The 17,831-nt window shown below is 46.5% G+C and overlaps 1 protein-coding gene across 1 annotated transcript in view; it reads left to right on the top strand.

Moving 5' to 3' along the window:
* The window catches only part of LOC119449969 (glutamate receptor 1), a 226,357-nt gene extending 211,943 nt beyond the window's left edge, over positions 1 to 14,414 (top strand). Inside the window, exons 16-17 of the mRNA XM_037713288.2 lie at positions 5,499 to 5,594; positions 7,457 to 14,414. Of these exons, the coding sequence (XP_037569216.1) occupies positions 5,499 to 5,594; positions 7,457 to 7,537 (177 nt within the window). The 3' untranslated portion in view covers positions 7,538 to 14,414. The remainder of the gene's footprint in view (positions 1 to 5,498; positions 5,595 to 7,456) is intronic.
* The last annotated feature ends 3,417 nt before the right edge of the window (positions 14,415 to 17,831 follow it).

Below are 17,831 nucleotides of genomic sequence, written 5' to 3'. Positions count from 1 at the left end.
CCGACATGGTAGACTATTGCTCGGTACCGCAGTGCCGGACGCGTATACGCAGCGGAGCCCGGTGTCAGCCTTCACACGTAACCGCAGGCCAAGAAGCTGCGTGTGGCTTGGATTGCGAAACTCAGAACCGGCACGCAGCCATCGGCTACAACTCTGGTGTGTAGCAGGCACTTACGCGAGGAAGATTTATGCTACGGCATAGGGGCTGCGATGCTCGGTGAGTAGTAGAAAGCGCGCACTGAGAAGCTCGCCCGCGTGCCCTGCCCGATTAATGTCATGAAGATTTCGTCTATGAACTTGTTGATGCTAGATACTGGGAAGTTCAACGGAATGGAAAGGGAACGGTAAAAAGCACATCAAAAAAGGCATGGCATATGCTCATGTCTGTGTTAGCACCAAACAATGAATTTACTGGATTAACAAAAAGAAGCAGCAGGAAATTCCACGCTGAGAAGACCAATAAACATACAGCGCGACGCAACTTGAGAAATAACGATATTGAAACGTTCAAAAATTTCGAAGAAAAGAAAAAAAAATATTGAATCGTCACGATGGCACATCACGAGTCGCTGTATAGCGTCGAAGTCCCTAGTTATAACGAAATTATTTTTGAACAGCTCTGATAGCGTCCACGCAACAACGGTTGCTTGTGTACTGTCAAATGTTCATATGCTGCGGCCTAAAGCTCACGGCACGGTGCGAAAAGGCGCTCGCAGCGAAAGCGAAACATTATGCGCGGAAATGCATGGAGAAGCGCAGTAGGTCGCTGCGAACCCGTGCAATTGCTGCATTCAGGATTCATTCTGTTATGCTCCATTTGGTTATACAGACAGCACACTATAATAACATATTTCACATAGTCAGCTTTCAGTGAGTGCCTACCTTTCAAGCAAGAAGCTGGTTCGGGGGACTCCATGGCAGCGACCGCACGCAATTGGCGTTCACTGTAACTATTCGGTAAAGAGATAGCGCCTGTAAACTATTCTGCGCTTTCTGTTTGCCCAAGATTGTTATTTGGACAGTAAGAAACTTCCCTCGTTTGGAGAATACTTACAGAAATGGCCAGAAGGGCTCCTGCGCGGTGTATTCATTGAGCGCCGACAGCCAAACCTATGAGGAGCGCGCCGCGTTATCCTTCATACTACGCAAGCGAGGCGCTTCCGACAGATGGCGACTCCGTAAGTCCTCGCCCCCGATAGCTTGTTACTGTTAAATATTTATTTTCTAATTTTAAGGTGAATTTTGACAATTGACTGTTGAAAATTTATTGGTTGGTTGGTAAAAACTTTTAGTTTGAAAATTTATAAGCCAAAAGAATTTTTTTTTTCAATTCCTAAGTGGCTGTGTCTTCCTGGAATTGTAAAAGCTCTACTCCTAGCTGTCTTTATCCACTCTCGCAAAGCTGGTATTCATTTTTTACTTGAATGCACTCGCACGCTGACTGCACAGACTCCACATCATAAATTGCAACTTGCGTAAGACTAAGATAGGTGTACCTTGTACTTTATTCTTATCATTGCAGCAAAAAAAAAAGTCTTTGTTATGTGTACGTATGTAAACTGACCGTAACATTTTGCCCCCATGTTACGCTTGTCTCTCTCACTCTTCCATGGAAACATAATGGAACACAACGTTCCAATTTATATCAGCCTTGTGTCCTACATTGCGCTTGAATCTCTACCCCCTTTGGCCCCCACTGGGTACAACTATCTTGCCCAGATAATTTTCCTTTTTCCATTTTAACAAGTTAATTCTGAAGGCCTTTCATTTCCGAGCCCTGTCCTTCACCAGAACCAGCACCACCGCCGCTGCTGCCACCCAGTTCTCATAACCGTTGCGGTTAAATTAAAGCTGGCGCCCTCACCTTCCTTACCGCCTTGCTTCCTACAGGGACGAAGCGAAAAGGCCGGAGTGAGAATAATTCTCGCCGCGTAATCCGTTTTGGCAACGATTACGATTCAGGACCGTGGTTGGCGACGGGAGGGAAGCTCATCTTTGGCTCGTTTTCCCGTGCGCGTCTCTGTTGTATGTGGAGGGCCAGAAACTCTTGCATCGCCTCATTTTCAATCTCTCTCGCTTTATGTCCATCACGGTGCCATCTTCCCTTTGTCACACCCCTCCCCCTCCTTTCGTACTATGTATAGGGAAAGGGAGGCTCGACTCCCTTTGTTCGCCGTGCGTTTCGAAACAGCCAGCTCAGCAGAAACAGCAAATCCTCGCGGCGGGAAAGGTGCCAGGGCTGGCGGCGCGCAGGCGTGCCCTCCTTTCGGAACAGCGGGAGGAGAAAGTGAAGAGGAAGAGCTCGCGAAATAATGCGAAAAGCGGGAACATCATGCTACAGTTTCGCTTGAATAATTCATACAACCCTCCTTGCTCGCAACGTCCCACGCCGCGCGCCTTCTGCGCCGCTCGACTTGCCTTTTTCTTTTTCCCACCCACCGTCTTTCCGCGTTCTTGCACCTCCTCTCTCTCTCTCTCTCTCTCTCTCTCTCTCTCTTCTCTCTCTCTCTCTCTTTCCTTGGACGCACGGGCACGCACAGACGCAGAACCGGGACGGAAGCGCATTTATCATCGTCCTCGCTTCCACTGTTGCAGCTGCTTTGCTTTGCTATACGCCCGTGACTGTTTCCTGGAAACCAGGCGGCGCATTGGCGATGTATGAAATCGCCGACCTAGTCGGCGCGTCCACTTCTTTTTTTTTCACGTTCTTTCTTTGCGCTGCTTAGCATGGATTGTTCATTGTTTTCCTGCGCCGTCTTCTCCACGGGGCGCCAGATAAGACACCGAAGCATCACTCCCCGAGCGCTTTGGCGTTTTGCCGAAGACAATGGCCTCTTCTCTACGCCCGCTCCCTTTCCCCGGTCTGTGTCTGTCTGCCTCTCTCTCTTAAGAAGATGAAAAGTGGAGTGAGATCCGCACGATTTGGCCCTGACGGCGGGCTGATCTTTGTTTCTGCAGCCAGCAACCTCGCAGTTTGTCTCCACTGTCATTCCTCTCCGAGTGCGATGTGATCGGCAGAGGTGGAAGAGGCGGAAGGAAACGGGAGGAGAGAGGAGGGGGTATTACGGAGAAACTTGCAGACGCGGCAACTCGGAGATGATGAACGCTTTCTGCCACTCACGACGGTAAAAGGTCCGCCGCCACAGCGGCCGCCGTTTTAGGAAATTTTCCAAGACGACGATGACGTTGGACCCCAGAGAGACAATTCCTTTCCGAGTTGCTTCCCACCTTCGACCTTTTCTACGCTGCCACGTTACTGCTGTTTTTTTTTTCTTTCTTTTCTTTTTTTTTTCTTTTTTTACCCTCGCTGGGGCTATTCCCGGGGGCTATGAAAGTTGCAATAGCTTTTCCGCAGAAGTGGACAGTACCTCTAATGGGTGACTAAGAAGGAGAGCCATTTTTATCCAACGCTGTGGTCTTTCATGCTCCCGAGAAAAGATACAATTCTTGGAATTATTACGACCAAGATTGTTATAACTTCGGTGGCGTTGGAAGCGAGACCAATATTGGCCACTACAGAGAAGTAGGTAGTCCTTAAAGGGACAACAAACGGCGCCAGATAACATGAGGGACGCGAAAAGGAGACGGGGACGATCGCAAGGCGCACTAACAACTGAACGTTTATTCCTTGAACACGCAGCATAAATACTGGTTGTGCGAGAATGAACCCAAGACACGCACGAGTACAAAGGGAAGGGAAAAAGAACAAGCCTCCTGCGAGTGCATAAGTACGCGTTCTCGTCCCTCGTATTATTTGGCGTCGTTTGCCGCTGTAATGAACCAACTAGCCCAATAATACGTTTTGACTAGTCCATTAAGATTACGGCGCAATGCACTGCGGTGCAATACTAAATATCTTAAAAAAGGTCATGCACTGCCGATTCACGGTGGAATAAACGTGACGTCATAAGCAACGAAGGCTATATGTTACGGATGTGCACTAAACGTTACTAAACGAATTTCCCTTCCAGTCCGTCGTGGCTTAGAAAAACAAACACCGAGCGATGGGAAGTTTGGCGTATATAACAGGATTCTCCTTCTACTTCTTCTCTCTTTTTTTTTCTTTTTTTCTCTACTTGTTATAAACCTTTGGCAAGCTGATAACACGTCAAGAAGAGTATTTGAGGCTCATTTAAATAATGCCCTGAAACAAAGCGCCACACTTTAAGTAAAATATAAAAAAGCAAGCAAGGCAACCCATGGGAGTGCTAGCTACCAGACGTTCTAAATTTTAATATTCCCACTCGCATTCCCTAATCAATTTTGTAACACTAAGATCCTCCTCAAAGGCGTCCTTGTGTCTTTTACTGTACGACATCCTTTTTTTTTTCTTCGTTCGAACGTAAATTCATAAAACAATATAGTACAATGCAAGTTCGTTCCATATTTAATACAAGTTACAATAATAGCAACACTTGCAATGATAGGTTGAAAAGCTAATAACCGACATTTTTGAATAAACATGCTGAGGTATACGATACGTGTGAGCTGATTTACTCAGTCAGAAGAGGACCAGGGCAGCTTGTTAGCAACTGTACTGGTCTATATGTATGCAACGCTTTCACATGAGGCACAGCTGCTTACGAAAGTTTCGAAACACAGGAGTCGTGGAGGAAACAACTAAGCTGCTTCTAGGATTCAACACACGACCAGAAACTTGGGAAAAACATGTACTGCATATTTCTCACGAACAAGCGCAGATTTCACCCTCGTATGCATATAAACAGAAATAATCCGCAAAAAAAAAGCTTTTCGAGGCTTCTACAGCCAGATATCACAAGGCTGCTTACTCTACCGAAACGTATCGCGCTGCGAACACGCAGAAACGAAAAAGAAACAACTTGACGACTTTTAGGCAGATCTGTAGACACGTGACTGGGGCTAAAGTTTCCCGTGCACTGCTGTCAGGCGGTACACGGGAAATGGCACGGGTGCCTTTACCATAGCCATAGGGTGCACGGGCGGTGCACCCTATGGAAAAGCGTAGACGTCTGCACCACTGTCAGACATTGAATTGAAGAACGGTAAGTTCTCTAGCTGTTATTTATTCACTTCGTCCACCTGTCGACCACTTGTTGCGCTACAGTCCGCGATTTCACTTGCAGGAGCTTTGCCTCTGTAAAACATTGGGGAAACTGCACGACAGAACGGTACCCGTTCGGAGCATACTTAAACACCGACCTCGCCACTTATCAGCCCTTCTTCCGAGCTTATATATAACGAATGTCCTGTGTGAAGGCATTTGAATGCGTGACGCTGTTCCTGCGCTTCCGCATCGACCGCATTTACCATTCTGCTCTTTCTTTTTCTCTCTACCTTCCTCCCTCCTCTCAACTTCTCTCTCTCTCTCTCTCTATCTATCTATCTATCTTACCCCTCTCTCTCTCTTTCATTTCTCTAATAATCTTTTCTCTTCTTCCAACGTAAGCTAGCCAACTGGGCTTTCTTCTAGTTGCTATATGTTTTGTAATGTCTATTTCTCTCTTATTTCTCCGCAGATGAGCATGTACGACGCCATGAAGGCAAAGGTCCGCATGTCAATCACAGGCACGCAGAATGGAGACCGCGGCATAGACCATGGAGAGCGAGGAAGGGTACGCCAGGATACTCTGTAATTATGACGCCCCCTCTCTTTTTTGTGTTCGTTCGTAGCCACCCCCGTAGACACCCCTGCACACGAACAGGTCAGCTGCTCGCGATGATTCTGCCAATGCTGTTTAACACAACGCTCATTCGCTCACAGCAAGCACGAAAGAAGAGAATGTACGGCAGCATTCGAAAATTAAAAGTGGGTTGGACTAGTCGGCAGCCGTAGCCATAATGCAGTTCTTACGATGAAGCAATTAGTAGGCACAGGCACCGGCCTATCATAATAGTTACCATGCTATTAGCTAATGCTTGTCGTCAAAAGACAGATAGTTTCCATGAACGAGCAGCTCCGTGAGTGTAAGAGCTGTTAAAGGGACATTAAAGAGAGAGAAAAACAAGCTTTATAAGTAAATTACATTTATAGAATGCACAAAAAAGCCACTGTTACAGTGAGAAGTAGCTTGATACGCGGGAGAAGACGCAAAATTTAAAATCCCCGCCTTCAAGTTTCTGCACAAGCCAGCCATGACGTCATGGATTCTGACGCCGTCTGCTCACGCCTAGCTAATTTTTTGTCGATAGCGATGGACTACCTTGTATCATACAACAAAGAAATACTGAACTTAGCAAATTATGGGAACATTCACTGCGCCGAAATGGCCCAAATACGAGAAAACACTTACCGGCGCTAAGGTTTTGGCATATAGTTCGACAGAGTTCGAAGGACGTGCTCGGCTCCCAGCTAGACGGTCGCCATCCAAGCGATTCCTCAGCTGTTGTGAACGCACCAGCGTCCATGGCCATACCAGCTTCCCTCAATAAACGTAGCCACTCATCTTCTCTCAGCCGCCACGCTGGTAAAAATATCTTACAGAAAACTTAACGTATACATACACTGGTAAAAAATATCTTACAGAAAACCTAACGAACACATGGTTTTGAAAGAATACTTTCAGTCTAAGCTGGCTCAGTGTTTCTCTTTATTGTCCCTTTATTACGTGCGACACAGCACGCTGTAAGAACATGGCCATGTATATACAAAAGCGCCTACACCGTCGAAATTACGTCATAAGTAATGGAATGAGAAATAGAAAAAGAGCCGAAGCGCAATGTTTTTAAGACAGAAGTAATTTCGAAGCAATTTCACTGTAGTTTTATGTTCTAAATATTTCTCTGTAGTCTCACAGTGTACAGTATGCCTGTTCTAGAATTGTAGATGTTGTTTATGTCTTGTGCTAGACTTTCTTATTTGCAAGTATTCTTGACATTTATCTTTTTATTCTTTGTTGTGCCTTGTAATAATAATCATTATTATGTGTTCGAACATTTTTTTCTATTTTTTTTTTTTTCCTCATTCAGTTAAGGAACGCAACACTAAAGTCTTGTGGCTTTAGTGTTCATCGCATCCTTTCACTTCCACCTGTAGATCATACTTTCCTGCATATACACAATGCTTGCAACAAAGCCAACTATACAAGCAAACAATTTGCGTATTTTTAATTGAAAATAAGTAGCCGGCGCCAATTCGAGAGGACCATATCATTAAAAAAATGTCCACATGTGATAAGATTCGTTGGGTGACGCACATTTTGCGCGTTCTTACGCCGCTACTGAAAACATAGTGATACTAGTGACATCATAAGGTTACCGATATCATTTTTTAAGCTACTCCCACACTCGGATCTTGCGTTGTTTTCTCTGCCTTCCCGGCGTGCCTCGGCAATTATTCACCATTAGAAATATCGTTAGGGCAGCACACACCCTTTGCACGTTGACGGACCATACTGAGCTGCGGAAGTGGTCATCTCACCGTCATTTCTGTCTTTCTTTCTTTCTACCTCCACCACTCATACCTGCCCTCTGACAGCTCTATAATCCGGCGCCTAACCTAGGCCAAGTTGACGGCTTCGGAGAGTTCCCGGGAGTCAACACGCACACTCAAGTCTAAAACTTCCAAGTTTCTTTTGGCACGGTGTCACGCAAGAACGCTAAGTGCGCGTGCGCACAGAGCGATTCCTGGACCGCGTTTTTGGCGCAAGTACCATGAGACGGCGAAGAAAGAAATCAATTCGAGACGCCTGGACGGCCTCCGGCGTCAACGACGACGGGAGCAACTGTGCCGTGAAGCGACGTGGGCTGCGTCTTCGTCTCCGGGATCCGTCAACGTTTGTGTGCGGGGGACCCTCTAGGAGCTCGTCGTGTATGCGTGAATGTGAATGCTTTCTCTCGCGTTGGCCGTTGGGACCACTTATATTCCTCGGCGCTAAAAGAAACACCTGTTTGTTTGTTGTTTCCTGTTTCACGATGGTCGCGAAGTGCTTAAGGGTTTTTTTTTTTTTTTTTTACTTCGCTTGTTCTTGCCTCATTTTCGCTTGCACCCTCCTGTCCATACAGTTTGAATTTGAGCGTTGACCGCCAGTTCCCACCGCCACTTTCTTTTCCTTTCTTTCTTTTGTTCTTGCTTTCCTTTATTATTTCTATTTCATTTTATTTGTTTATATGAGTCAGCGTTGGCATTCTGCAAATCAACAACATTGAGGAATCCACGAACAGCATGAACTGTTCTACTTGTCTTGTTCCCACAAGCTGTCTCAGTTTCAAATTGTTCTCCGGGAATGAAAATGCGAAGAAAAAAAGATGTGGGTCGAAATTTCAGTGTGCGCAAGCAAATAGTTACAGTGTTTGAACATTACGTGCACAGAGTTCGTAGGTTCTTACCATGCAAGTTAAAAAAAACGAGAAAAGAAAACGAGTGCGCCTTTCTATCGCGCTTAGGACGTCCAGGGTGTGTGATTGACTTTGGCAGTTGAGATAATAATGGTTGACATAGGTGAATTCCAGAAAGTAACACGATAACGCGTCTTCGAACCCCTCCTGTTTGTTAGTTTCCATCAGTCTGACAGGACGCATCACCGCTTCGGCGGGTTTATTCGCCGGATGACGTCATCACGCGCTTCGCGCCATCATATTCACGCAAGCGCTCTTTGCAACAACAGAAAGACGCTCTTTTCTGTGTGTAGTCCTTCTTTAGTTGTCCCTTGTTTTTTGCGGCATTTACAATCATGCTATCCAAACAAACTCGCCCAGTTCTATATCTTGCCACACAAAAGGTCTGATTTGTAAGAAGGCAGTTCGGTGAAGCTCTCACATTTTTGAGAGGCCCTCTTCAGCTAACAAAGAAGTACTGACATTTTTTTTCACTCTGTTGTTTTGTTTTTTCTAGCTTAATTAGAGAGTTGATGACATCGTAACCGTGGTATGGGATCACGATTTCTTAAGAGCGCAATAAACAACGGATTGCATTTCTTTTGATACGACTGGTTCAAAGCGAGCACCAAGTGAATCGCAGCTTCGTGGCGTAAGCTACGCTAAGCAGTACTCCTTGTTACATCACGGAAACCAAATGTGGAGCTCTTCCTAATTTACTCACAAGTAGTTAAAGCAGGCACAGGGTGCAAAACATATGTCAGTGGCAGAACCGCTAAGAGGAGGACAAGTAATAGTAGCAAAAAAGGACAGTTATTCGCAGCGTTCAAAAGAATAACGGTTGCACGAGAGTGGTTGCCTGCCACGTGCACGGTCATTCTACCCCGGGGTGGCAGAGGGCGGTGCGCGCAATATAAGTACCCGGATCAGACCTACCGCAAAGCCATATACGCTGCTTCCTCTTTCACGGAGGTTCACAAGCACCCACTACAGGTTTTTTCTTACGTTATTTCGTTCTTTTTTTTTTCTTTTTCAAGCGCAAAGTTTATGCGTTCGCCGCGTCCATAGTTCCAATCGCCGCATGATACTTGTTACAAATCCTTCGTGTTTTCTTTTTGTATGTGTGTTTCTATTTTAATTTTTAAAGCATGTTTGTTCGAAAACAATGCAGGACTTATGTACTATATTTCTCCAGAGAGTGTTGAGCGCTGTTGCATCTACTTATATTTAGAGGTACGAAGGCATCCCAACTGTCCGGCTCCCTGGAAAAAACGGTCTTCGCCAGTTATGGAAAGCTCTACTTCTGGGTTGCGTCAAGTCGTCATTAACAAGATTAATGACGACCTACGAAAAAAAAATGTTGTGCGAGAAGAACTCCGCAATGCGTGATGTCTAAATTATGGGGTTTTACGTGCCAAAACCACCATCTGATTATGAGGCACACCCGTAGTAGGGAACTCAGGATTAATTTAGACCACCTGGGATTCTTTAACGTGCACTTAAATCTAAGTAACACGGGTGTTTTCTGCATTTCTCCCCCATCGAAATGCGGCCGTCGGGGCCGGGATTTGATCCCGCGACCTCGCGCTTAGCAGCCCAACACCACAACCACTAAGCAACCACGGTGGGTAATGCGTGATATCTGAAGATAACATGCGTGTTCAAACTTAAAAATATACACTGTGCAGTAACTCCGATAATCACAAAAATCTCGCGACGCACGCGATCGACACCTACTCAAACTGATAAGTCCCAAAGAATTAGATTCCATCTTGCTGGTCGCAAAGTATGCGTCACTCCATTTCATTTTACATGAGGATGTTCTTTTCGTTTTCTTTTCTTTTCTGTTCTTGCTCCTAAATAGTATACCGCAAATACAATACATTTCCAAGATATTTCGTAGCGTCGTGTAAACCCCCGGTCAGCTCTAGATTTGCATTACAACTCCCGGAACATTGAACTTTCTTTCATCGTGCATGGTCCCTATCCACACCTGCCCCATTGACCGCGCTTTTCTGCGCGACAAAATTGTTTGTGAATATGCGTAAGAGAGGGAAATGTAAGAATACCCGCGCTTTTATACGGCCGCTCTTGATTGTCTGTACAGGCATCATGCAGCGCTTAGGACGTCGTCTCAACGTGCTCATGTTTACTTCAACACAGAGCCAACTGGAACAAATGTGTTTTTGTTACCCATCTCGTCGGCGAGTTGCTCGCCTCCGTGGTTAACAAACGTAGCACACACTCTACTCACTCGCAAGGCTTAGCGTTTTGGTCGTTCGCGTTTGTAGGATAGAAAGTGCGCGCAGCCTGCACTCTTAAAAGCCATGGGTTGCTGGTAAGTCCTGTGGCGAGACTTGCTAATTATTTCAGTGCTGTCAACTTCTTTAATCGGAAGTCACATGCGTGGCGCAACATCTGACTTCATTTTTAAGAGTTTTCGACTCCCCAGCGGAGATATTTCACGCTGAATATGCCCAGTGGCGTTAACGTATACTCTACCGGGAAGTCACGTGACCTCTCGAACATGTTGAAGGCCTACTGACACATATTTATCAAGTTGTGTGAACTTCCTCGCACGCATTTCCCAAGTACGTATAAAATGGTGAAATTTAACAAGTACAGAGGTTGGGAGACACTTATAGGATATCTTAATTTGACACTAAAATCGTATATCGAAATGCCGGACCCGGCGTCATCGTCAAGACAGAGCAAAATTCGCTGACATCACGTACCAATAAGGATAGGTACGATCATATCATTCCAAAGTAATAATTAAACAAGGGTTATGCACGCGCTTCTTCGCGTTTCGCTCGCTTCTAGCAGATACAGCGATCACAGGCATGTATACAGCCAGTGTAGCGTGACATCTTGACCCACACACGTCCTGAATACTGAAACAAACCGAAACTACACCCGTATTCACAAAAATCTCTTACGCTAGAATCTTTCGTAAGAACAAATTTCAGCCAATGGTGATGCTGGACATATTATTGGGGAAGGCCGCAGCTCAATAGCCAATAACACTTACGTCTCAATGAACTCAAAAGTCTCAGTGAACTCGGCCCCTGCTTCGTAAAAAGAGGTGTCATAATAAATACTTCAAGATGATCTGGCTCTTCTTACCAGTACGTTTTCTAAAGTCCAGAGGGTTCGAACTTAAATGCAAACATAGGACAAGTTGAAAAATCTCCTGTCCGTACTCTTTTAAACATGGAACAAGCAGTTAGTCCCGCCAAAAGGCTTGCCCGCACTCCCTTGGTTCGTAGTGTGTACGCGAAACTTAAGTATCGCAGAGCTTCTATCACGTTGCGCTTTTGTGCTCGTGCGTGTGTGTGCGTGTATGCGTGTATGTTGTTACAATAGCGAGTGTATGCCACTAGTGTAATAATAAGCGTCTGTTTTTAACGTTGTTCAGTAACCAAAAGAAAACATCGCGGTGCTTCGACATGACACCAACATATCCTCCAATGCACAGTGAACAAAATATTGTACAGTGAGTTCGTGAACTCTTGACCCTTCTCCGGCTGCCGTCGGATGGCCCCGCGTGACCCCGACAAAAGCTTGTAGTGCAGACAAGGCCACCGTTGTAAATACTACCATCGCTGTTTTTCACGAGTTGTTGCCGTTGTACCCAGCCACCCATTTTAACGTAGTGCCCACACGTTCTATTCCTTGTAGATAGTGTACGATGTCACGTTGCCTTCGTGAAAGCTTCCCTCGCTGATTCATTTCCACTCACCCGAAGTGTTTGTTTACAAAAGGTTACGAGTAATCGAAAGTGCTAAAAAAATGCTATATATACAACTCGCATGCGGAAAGACCCAAACAATGCATGACAAATCTTCCTTTCGACTTCACGTTTGTCAAGTCAGACCTTAAATCATGCGAACCATTCATTTAGCAGGGACTGTTATATTTGTGTGGCAATGGTTCCATTTACCTTCGCGCGAGTCCTTCCACGTGTTGTGTACCCTTGTGTGGAGCTCAAATGTTTACCACAAGATATAACGTAAGATTAACAAGTGGCGTTCTTCTTATCATGTTTACTTAGATAGTGACTAGAAAAAACAAACAAGAAAAAAAAACGTACAGGTGAAACTTCTCGTCATGTTGTGCATGCCAATCCATGATCCATCTGTTTGTAACCAAACGTGAAAAGCGCTGTTGAAAAATAATTTCTTCTGAATTTGCCCAGTTAATCTAATTTTATGAGTCACTCGAAGCTCTGCAGTTATGTACGTTACTCCCGGTTTTGTACGTGTTCGCGTGTGTTGCACAGTGGGACTAGGTTCTTTTTTTTTCACCCCAATTAAGAAATGAATGTGTAAAGCCAAAGCAGCCACATGAAATGCAGGCACTCTCACACTGCTGATATAAAAATAAGAGCGCATTTGGCACGTATGAAGGAGGTTGCAATTCATGAGGTTCAAGTATGGTGTTTGCGGTTGTATTTTACCTCTGATCCAGTTGGGAAGACAAAAAGGCTCGTCATGCACTAGATTTTAGGAGACCTTATAGGGTCGTGCTTAAGAAATCAAGTGAGTATAGGGTGATCTCAGTGGCACGAGATACGTTTTTCAATCGAACACAACCCTGGCAAAATCATTGAAGGGCGCGGGCAGCTTGCTATCGACAGCGAATGATTGGGGTCCACGGCGGCCATGGAAGAAACAAATTTATTTGCCGAAAGAACATGCACCCTAGATTATTTTCAAGATAATCTAGCGCTGCATTGAAATCTACGAGACAGGTTATAGCGCTCGAGGCTGCTTCTTAGAGCGTACTCGAGACTGAGCAGACAACGCTTAGACGCGTGTGGATGCGGAGTTTAGGGACACGCGCTTTCGCGTGTTTTCGCTCCTGATTGGCTGGTGCTAACTCTAGCGCTTACTGAGTACTGAATTATTCTGAAACAAAGTAGACGTTACCCCCTCCTCCCAGCCTTTTTTTTTTTTTTTTCGCGGGTGCTAATATGACAATTTTAGGCTCTGCGCTCAGGCCGGGAACAACTTTTGTTTCTGCTCGTTAGCGTGGTCCGTAAGCTTTTGCTCGTGATAGTTACGCACATGACAACTATAACAGCGCACCCACAACCCTAAAACAGTTTTCCCGTGCATACCGTACGCCGCGCGCTCACCGATGCCAGGAGGCCGCACGTACTGTCCTCAATTACCGCGTGCGTGAGGAAGGTGGGAGACCGCGCAAACAAGAGTGCGCCCAATTTAGTTTTGGGTCTGCTCGCTCCACGTCGCACGCGATATGTGTGGACTAGTATATGACGTGCGGAATACGGCTCGTGGCAACCTCGCGTTGTGCGAAAAGCACAGAAGCGACATTTCCTAAAGCGTTACAATATGTTACCAAAAAAGTTTATCTCCTATAGATGCGGCGGAGCCGTAGTCGCAAAAGTCAAGATCAAAGCTACGGGAAAGTGGCAAGCGTCACCTGCGTCTGAACGCAGCGCAGACGCCGTCCACAGGAATGGTTTAGATAGGAAAACGGCAGACCAGGACAACCTGCGACTCCCGAACGTTGCCGTGTTTTGTGACTGCACTTGTGTGCTATGTGGATAAATTTTGTGTTTAAGGCATGACATGTGTGGCGACGGTATAGCTTCGCCACGCCATCGTGGTTAATAGGCGCGAAGCGATCACCTTTAACAAACTTGGTATCAGATGTCGGGAGCGAAGGTGTTCAGCACCGGCGATTCCAGCCCAGTACTCAATGTCTTTTTTCTTCTTTTTTTTCTGAAAGAGTACAAACCGCATAGATGATAAATTGCACATTACATTTGACGATGCTGAACCTTCTGTGAAATGTTGTTCGATCGTGATTAGAGCACGCGACTCTTGCTCCAAGAGAATCGTACAGCAAATCCTCGAGGCTAACGATAAATCGACGTCGCGAAACATTGTTCTGTACTATTGTTGTGGTAATAAAGAAAAAGTAAGAGATATACAAAGCCGGGGCAAACCGCGGACCAATCTCGTCGAGGCATTGTGATGACAAGAAGCTGCCCCGCAATGCATGTCGGCAGCAGGTCTCGACACCTTGTGAACGCGAGTTTCCTTTGAGTCCACTTCAGTGGAGGTGCAGCGGCCAATAAACTGTTATTTCCAAAACAGAGGTCTTGGCTTGCTTTCTTTCTTCTTTTCGGAAGGCCCGCATAAAGGTAAATCGCCACTATTCGGCACTGCGCGCATGAGGGTGACAGCTCACACAAGCTTTAAGGACCTACCGGAAATAAAGACGAACCATGTATCGAGCTTCTATGCTCCGACGAAGTTTTCTCTCTCTCTCTCTCTCTCTTTCTATTTTAGTACACACAACATTTGTTCAACGCAAGCGCTATTCGCTCTTCTTGCTTCAACTTACTATCACCGTGAACTGCACTTACTGCAGATCGGATACGAAAAAACTAGAAAAAAAGCAACTGACCACTATCTGCTTTTAGGTCACCATTCACTCGTCGAGTTACCCTCGTTGGGTGATGCATCGGAAAATGTGGAACTCGCTATTGGAATTTATTTGCCAGGCAGGAACGTGAATCGAAGAATCTGTGTCGCCCAAATGCCTACGACGCGCATGAGTTGAATTCTGCAGGCTGGCTGAAATTGTCTCGTACCCAGGGAAACCTAAACACGTGTTTTTTTTATTATTATAGCAATACAAGTGTCTCATCATTCGTTTATGCATATTTTTTTTGCCGTTGTCATGTAGGCTTCTTCCGTGCTGTCCCCGTGGATTAAAATTTATAGAGGTTAGCCGTCTTCCGGCAATTTTGTAAACATAAATATTCACGACAAGTCCAAGTGGGACACCCTACTGCAAAGCATGGGCTTTACGCATCAACGGCAGGCCGTCCAGAGGGCCCGCGACGTCGCCGAGAGCCACCACCTCCCGGTTCCGTCATGGGCGGGGCCACCAATTTGATTAGGGAGCCTTGGTCTCCCACCAATCTTTTTCCTTAGGACCTTTCAATAAAGTTCTTGTCAACTGTAAACATACCGCAAACTCTAAATTCACCAAGGCCTCCACTAGTAGAGTAATGTTCATTCAAGGCATTGTTTCGCTCTTCGTCGGAGCGGATCACACTGATGAAGGACAAGTTCTTCTCAAACCGCAAACGCTTGCGTTCAATGTCTCGAGTTCGCTCGGTGGCGTGGTTAGCAGCATCCGCCCGCCATTGCCGCTTGCAATTCCTCAAAATTAAATTGCTGAAAAATAAACCTGTCCGTCACGTAAGACAATTAATGGTTCATACCCCCTTAAGCAATGGCTCATACCCCCCGTAAACGCGGCCTTCCCATTACGACGACAGACGAGAAGTGAAATTCTACGCTGGAATGATCAGCGGCAACGGAACCTGCTGTGGAAGACGACGACGACGAACGCGGGAACAACGGCACTAGCGCGTTCGCGCGGTTGCGCCGAGGGGCGCCAACGTGCCAGCAGTGGAAGACGATGACGCTCGAGCCATTGCCGATATGATGGTTTCTGCGAACAGACACGGACCTTCAGGCTATACATAGACAAGCTTCACTTGTAAATGTACGAGACGTTCAGACGGAGAAGATGTCAGCAGTTTCGCAAGAATAGTGTCACGATGGGGTGAGGGTGAAGGACACAGTAGCAAAACTGTTAATCACGGAAGTAACTTGTAACTAACTGTGTTAGCATTCTTTGGGTACTTCCCGCACTTTCCGAGGGCTATCTATCTATCTATCTATCTATCTATCTATCTATCTATCTACCGCCTACATGGGTCACTGGGTAGTCCGTGGTCGAATGGTTTGCGCATCGGGCAGCTTTACTAAGAAAAGAGGGTTCGAAACCAATCATCGAATCAACATCGGGCACAGAGTATGAGCCAATGTGTACATACATGCCGCTTTCAACGAACCTTATTTCAACGAACTGTCAATGAATCTGCCTACCTGAATGAACCTGAATGATGCCAACTTGGCTCACTGGATATATGTGCCAGCAGGTGTGTGCCACTCTTCCATGAACGTCTTCGACGCCAACTCGGGTGACTATAGGTATGTGTGACTGGGAATGTGCCGCCCTACAATGACGAAAAAATGTGGTTGATCCCTCTTATATAGGAATCGGTATAGAACACGAAAGTGAAACGTGTCTTCACAGAAGTAGTGTAATGTTTATTGCACATTGATATATAATGTCTATTGGTGTTTTGTGGCTAAAGCGCCCTTAGGCGTTGATGCACCCACGCTGACGCCTGGTGGCACGTCTCCTCCATCACGACTACCAACGTCGATGACCATGAGCAACCGTCGTGCATATGGAAGCTGCACTACGCTGCACACGCTAGCACAACGCGAAAGACGAAGCACGTAACTGACACACTAATACAACACGCAAGACAAAGCACGTAACTGAATCGTCACCGAGTCAAATCAGCGCGTACAGCGCGTCGTAATTGCAGCCTCCGCGATCAACTTCAGAAACATTTTCAGAGCTAATTGCGGAGGCCACGCTCCGCTGTGCTGAGTACGGTGAACGCCACCTAGGTGGCGTTGGTAGTGCTTCTTGATGCCAGCGTCCCTTCGAATGCTGGCATCGAGGCGTCGTAGTGCTGAGACCACCGAAGCGTTCACTGTCGGTGCGCGTTAGTGTCATAATGCAGTACTTCTCTTTTCTGCTCGTAGGCGGCGGCACCGGCCCCGAGCAAGAGCTCGGGTACACGGAGGAGTGTTAGATATATAAGGCGCGTCTGTGCAGCTCTCTGCAAATGCGTTTGTGGCGCAATGGGTTAAACGCTCGGCGATCTATCGTCGCGGACCGAGAGGTCGTGGGTTCGATTTCCAAATTTTGCATGTTTGTGGAACTTTTTCTTCTGGTTTCTTTCTTTGTATTATGTTCTATGACGTATTTCCGTGACGGAAATACGTCAGTGAAGTCTTGGTGGACCCCGGCATAAAACACTTTCGTGTTAAAATATCCCTTAAATTTCTCCGATGCTGAGCGGAATCGAACCCACGTCGCAAAGGGTTCCTCAAAGACAGCAACCCCACGCATTTGCAGGCGGCGCCCCATATGCACTGCGTATGAGCCGCTTTTCAATGAACGCCTTCCACGACAACGCTTTAGCGAGCTGCGCCATGAATGCACTAGGTATGTGCCGCTCTTCAATGATCGTCTCGCCAAATTTTGTCACCGAGTATGTGGCACTGAGCGTACGGCAAGCGAGGAAGCAATTCTCAGCGTTCGCAGGCACCGGCGCGTCACGCTTCTCATCTCGGAGGCTACGCGCGAACTTCTCGGCAGGGCCACTAGGTGGCCCAGCGTGTTCAGAAATAGCGCGAGAGAGGAGCCCAGTTGTCGCATGACGCGCTTCTCAGCGTTATAGCACGCATCGGCGCGCCATGCATTTCCGTGGTCACGCGCAGGCTTCGCGGCTATAGGTCTCTCCGGATCGGTGTCGCCGATTCCGTCTGCTTCCAGCATTACGTCCCACGGCACACGGAGAGTCCGTTTTCGTTACGCGGCCAGCTCGCAGCGTGGTCGGC

This window comes from Dermacentor silvarum, chromosome 4, assembly GCF_013339745.2.
Source record: "Dermacentor silvarum isolate Dsil-2018 chromosome 4, BIME_Dsil_1.4, whole genome shotgun sequence".
Lineage (NCBI taxonomy): Eukaryota > Metazoa > Arthropoda > Arachnida > Ixodida > Ixodidae > Dermacentor > Dermacentor silvarum.
The sequence above is the reverse complement of the archived record's forward strand: the minus strand, read 5'-3'. Positions and strand labels throughout refer to the sequence as shown.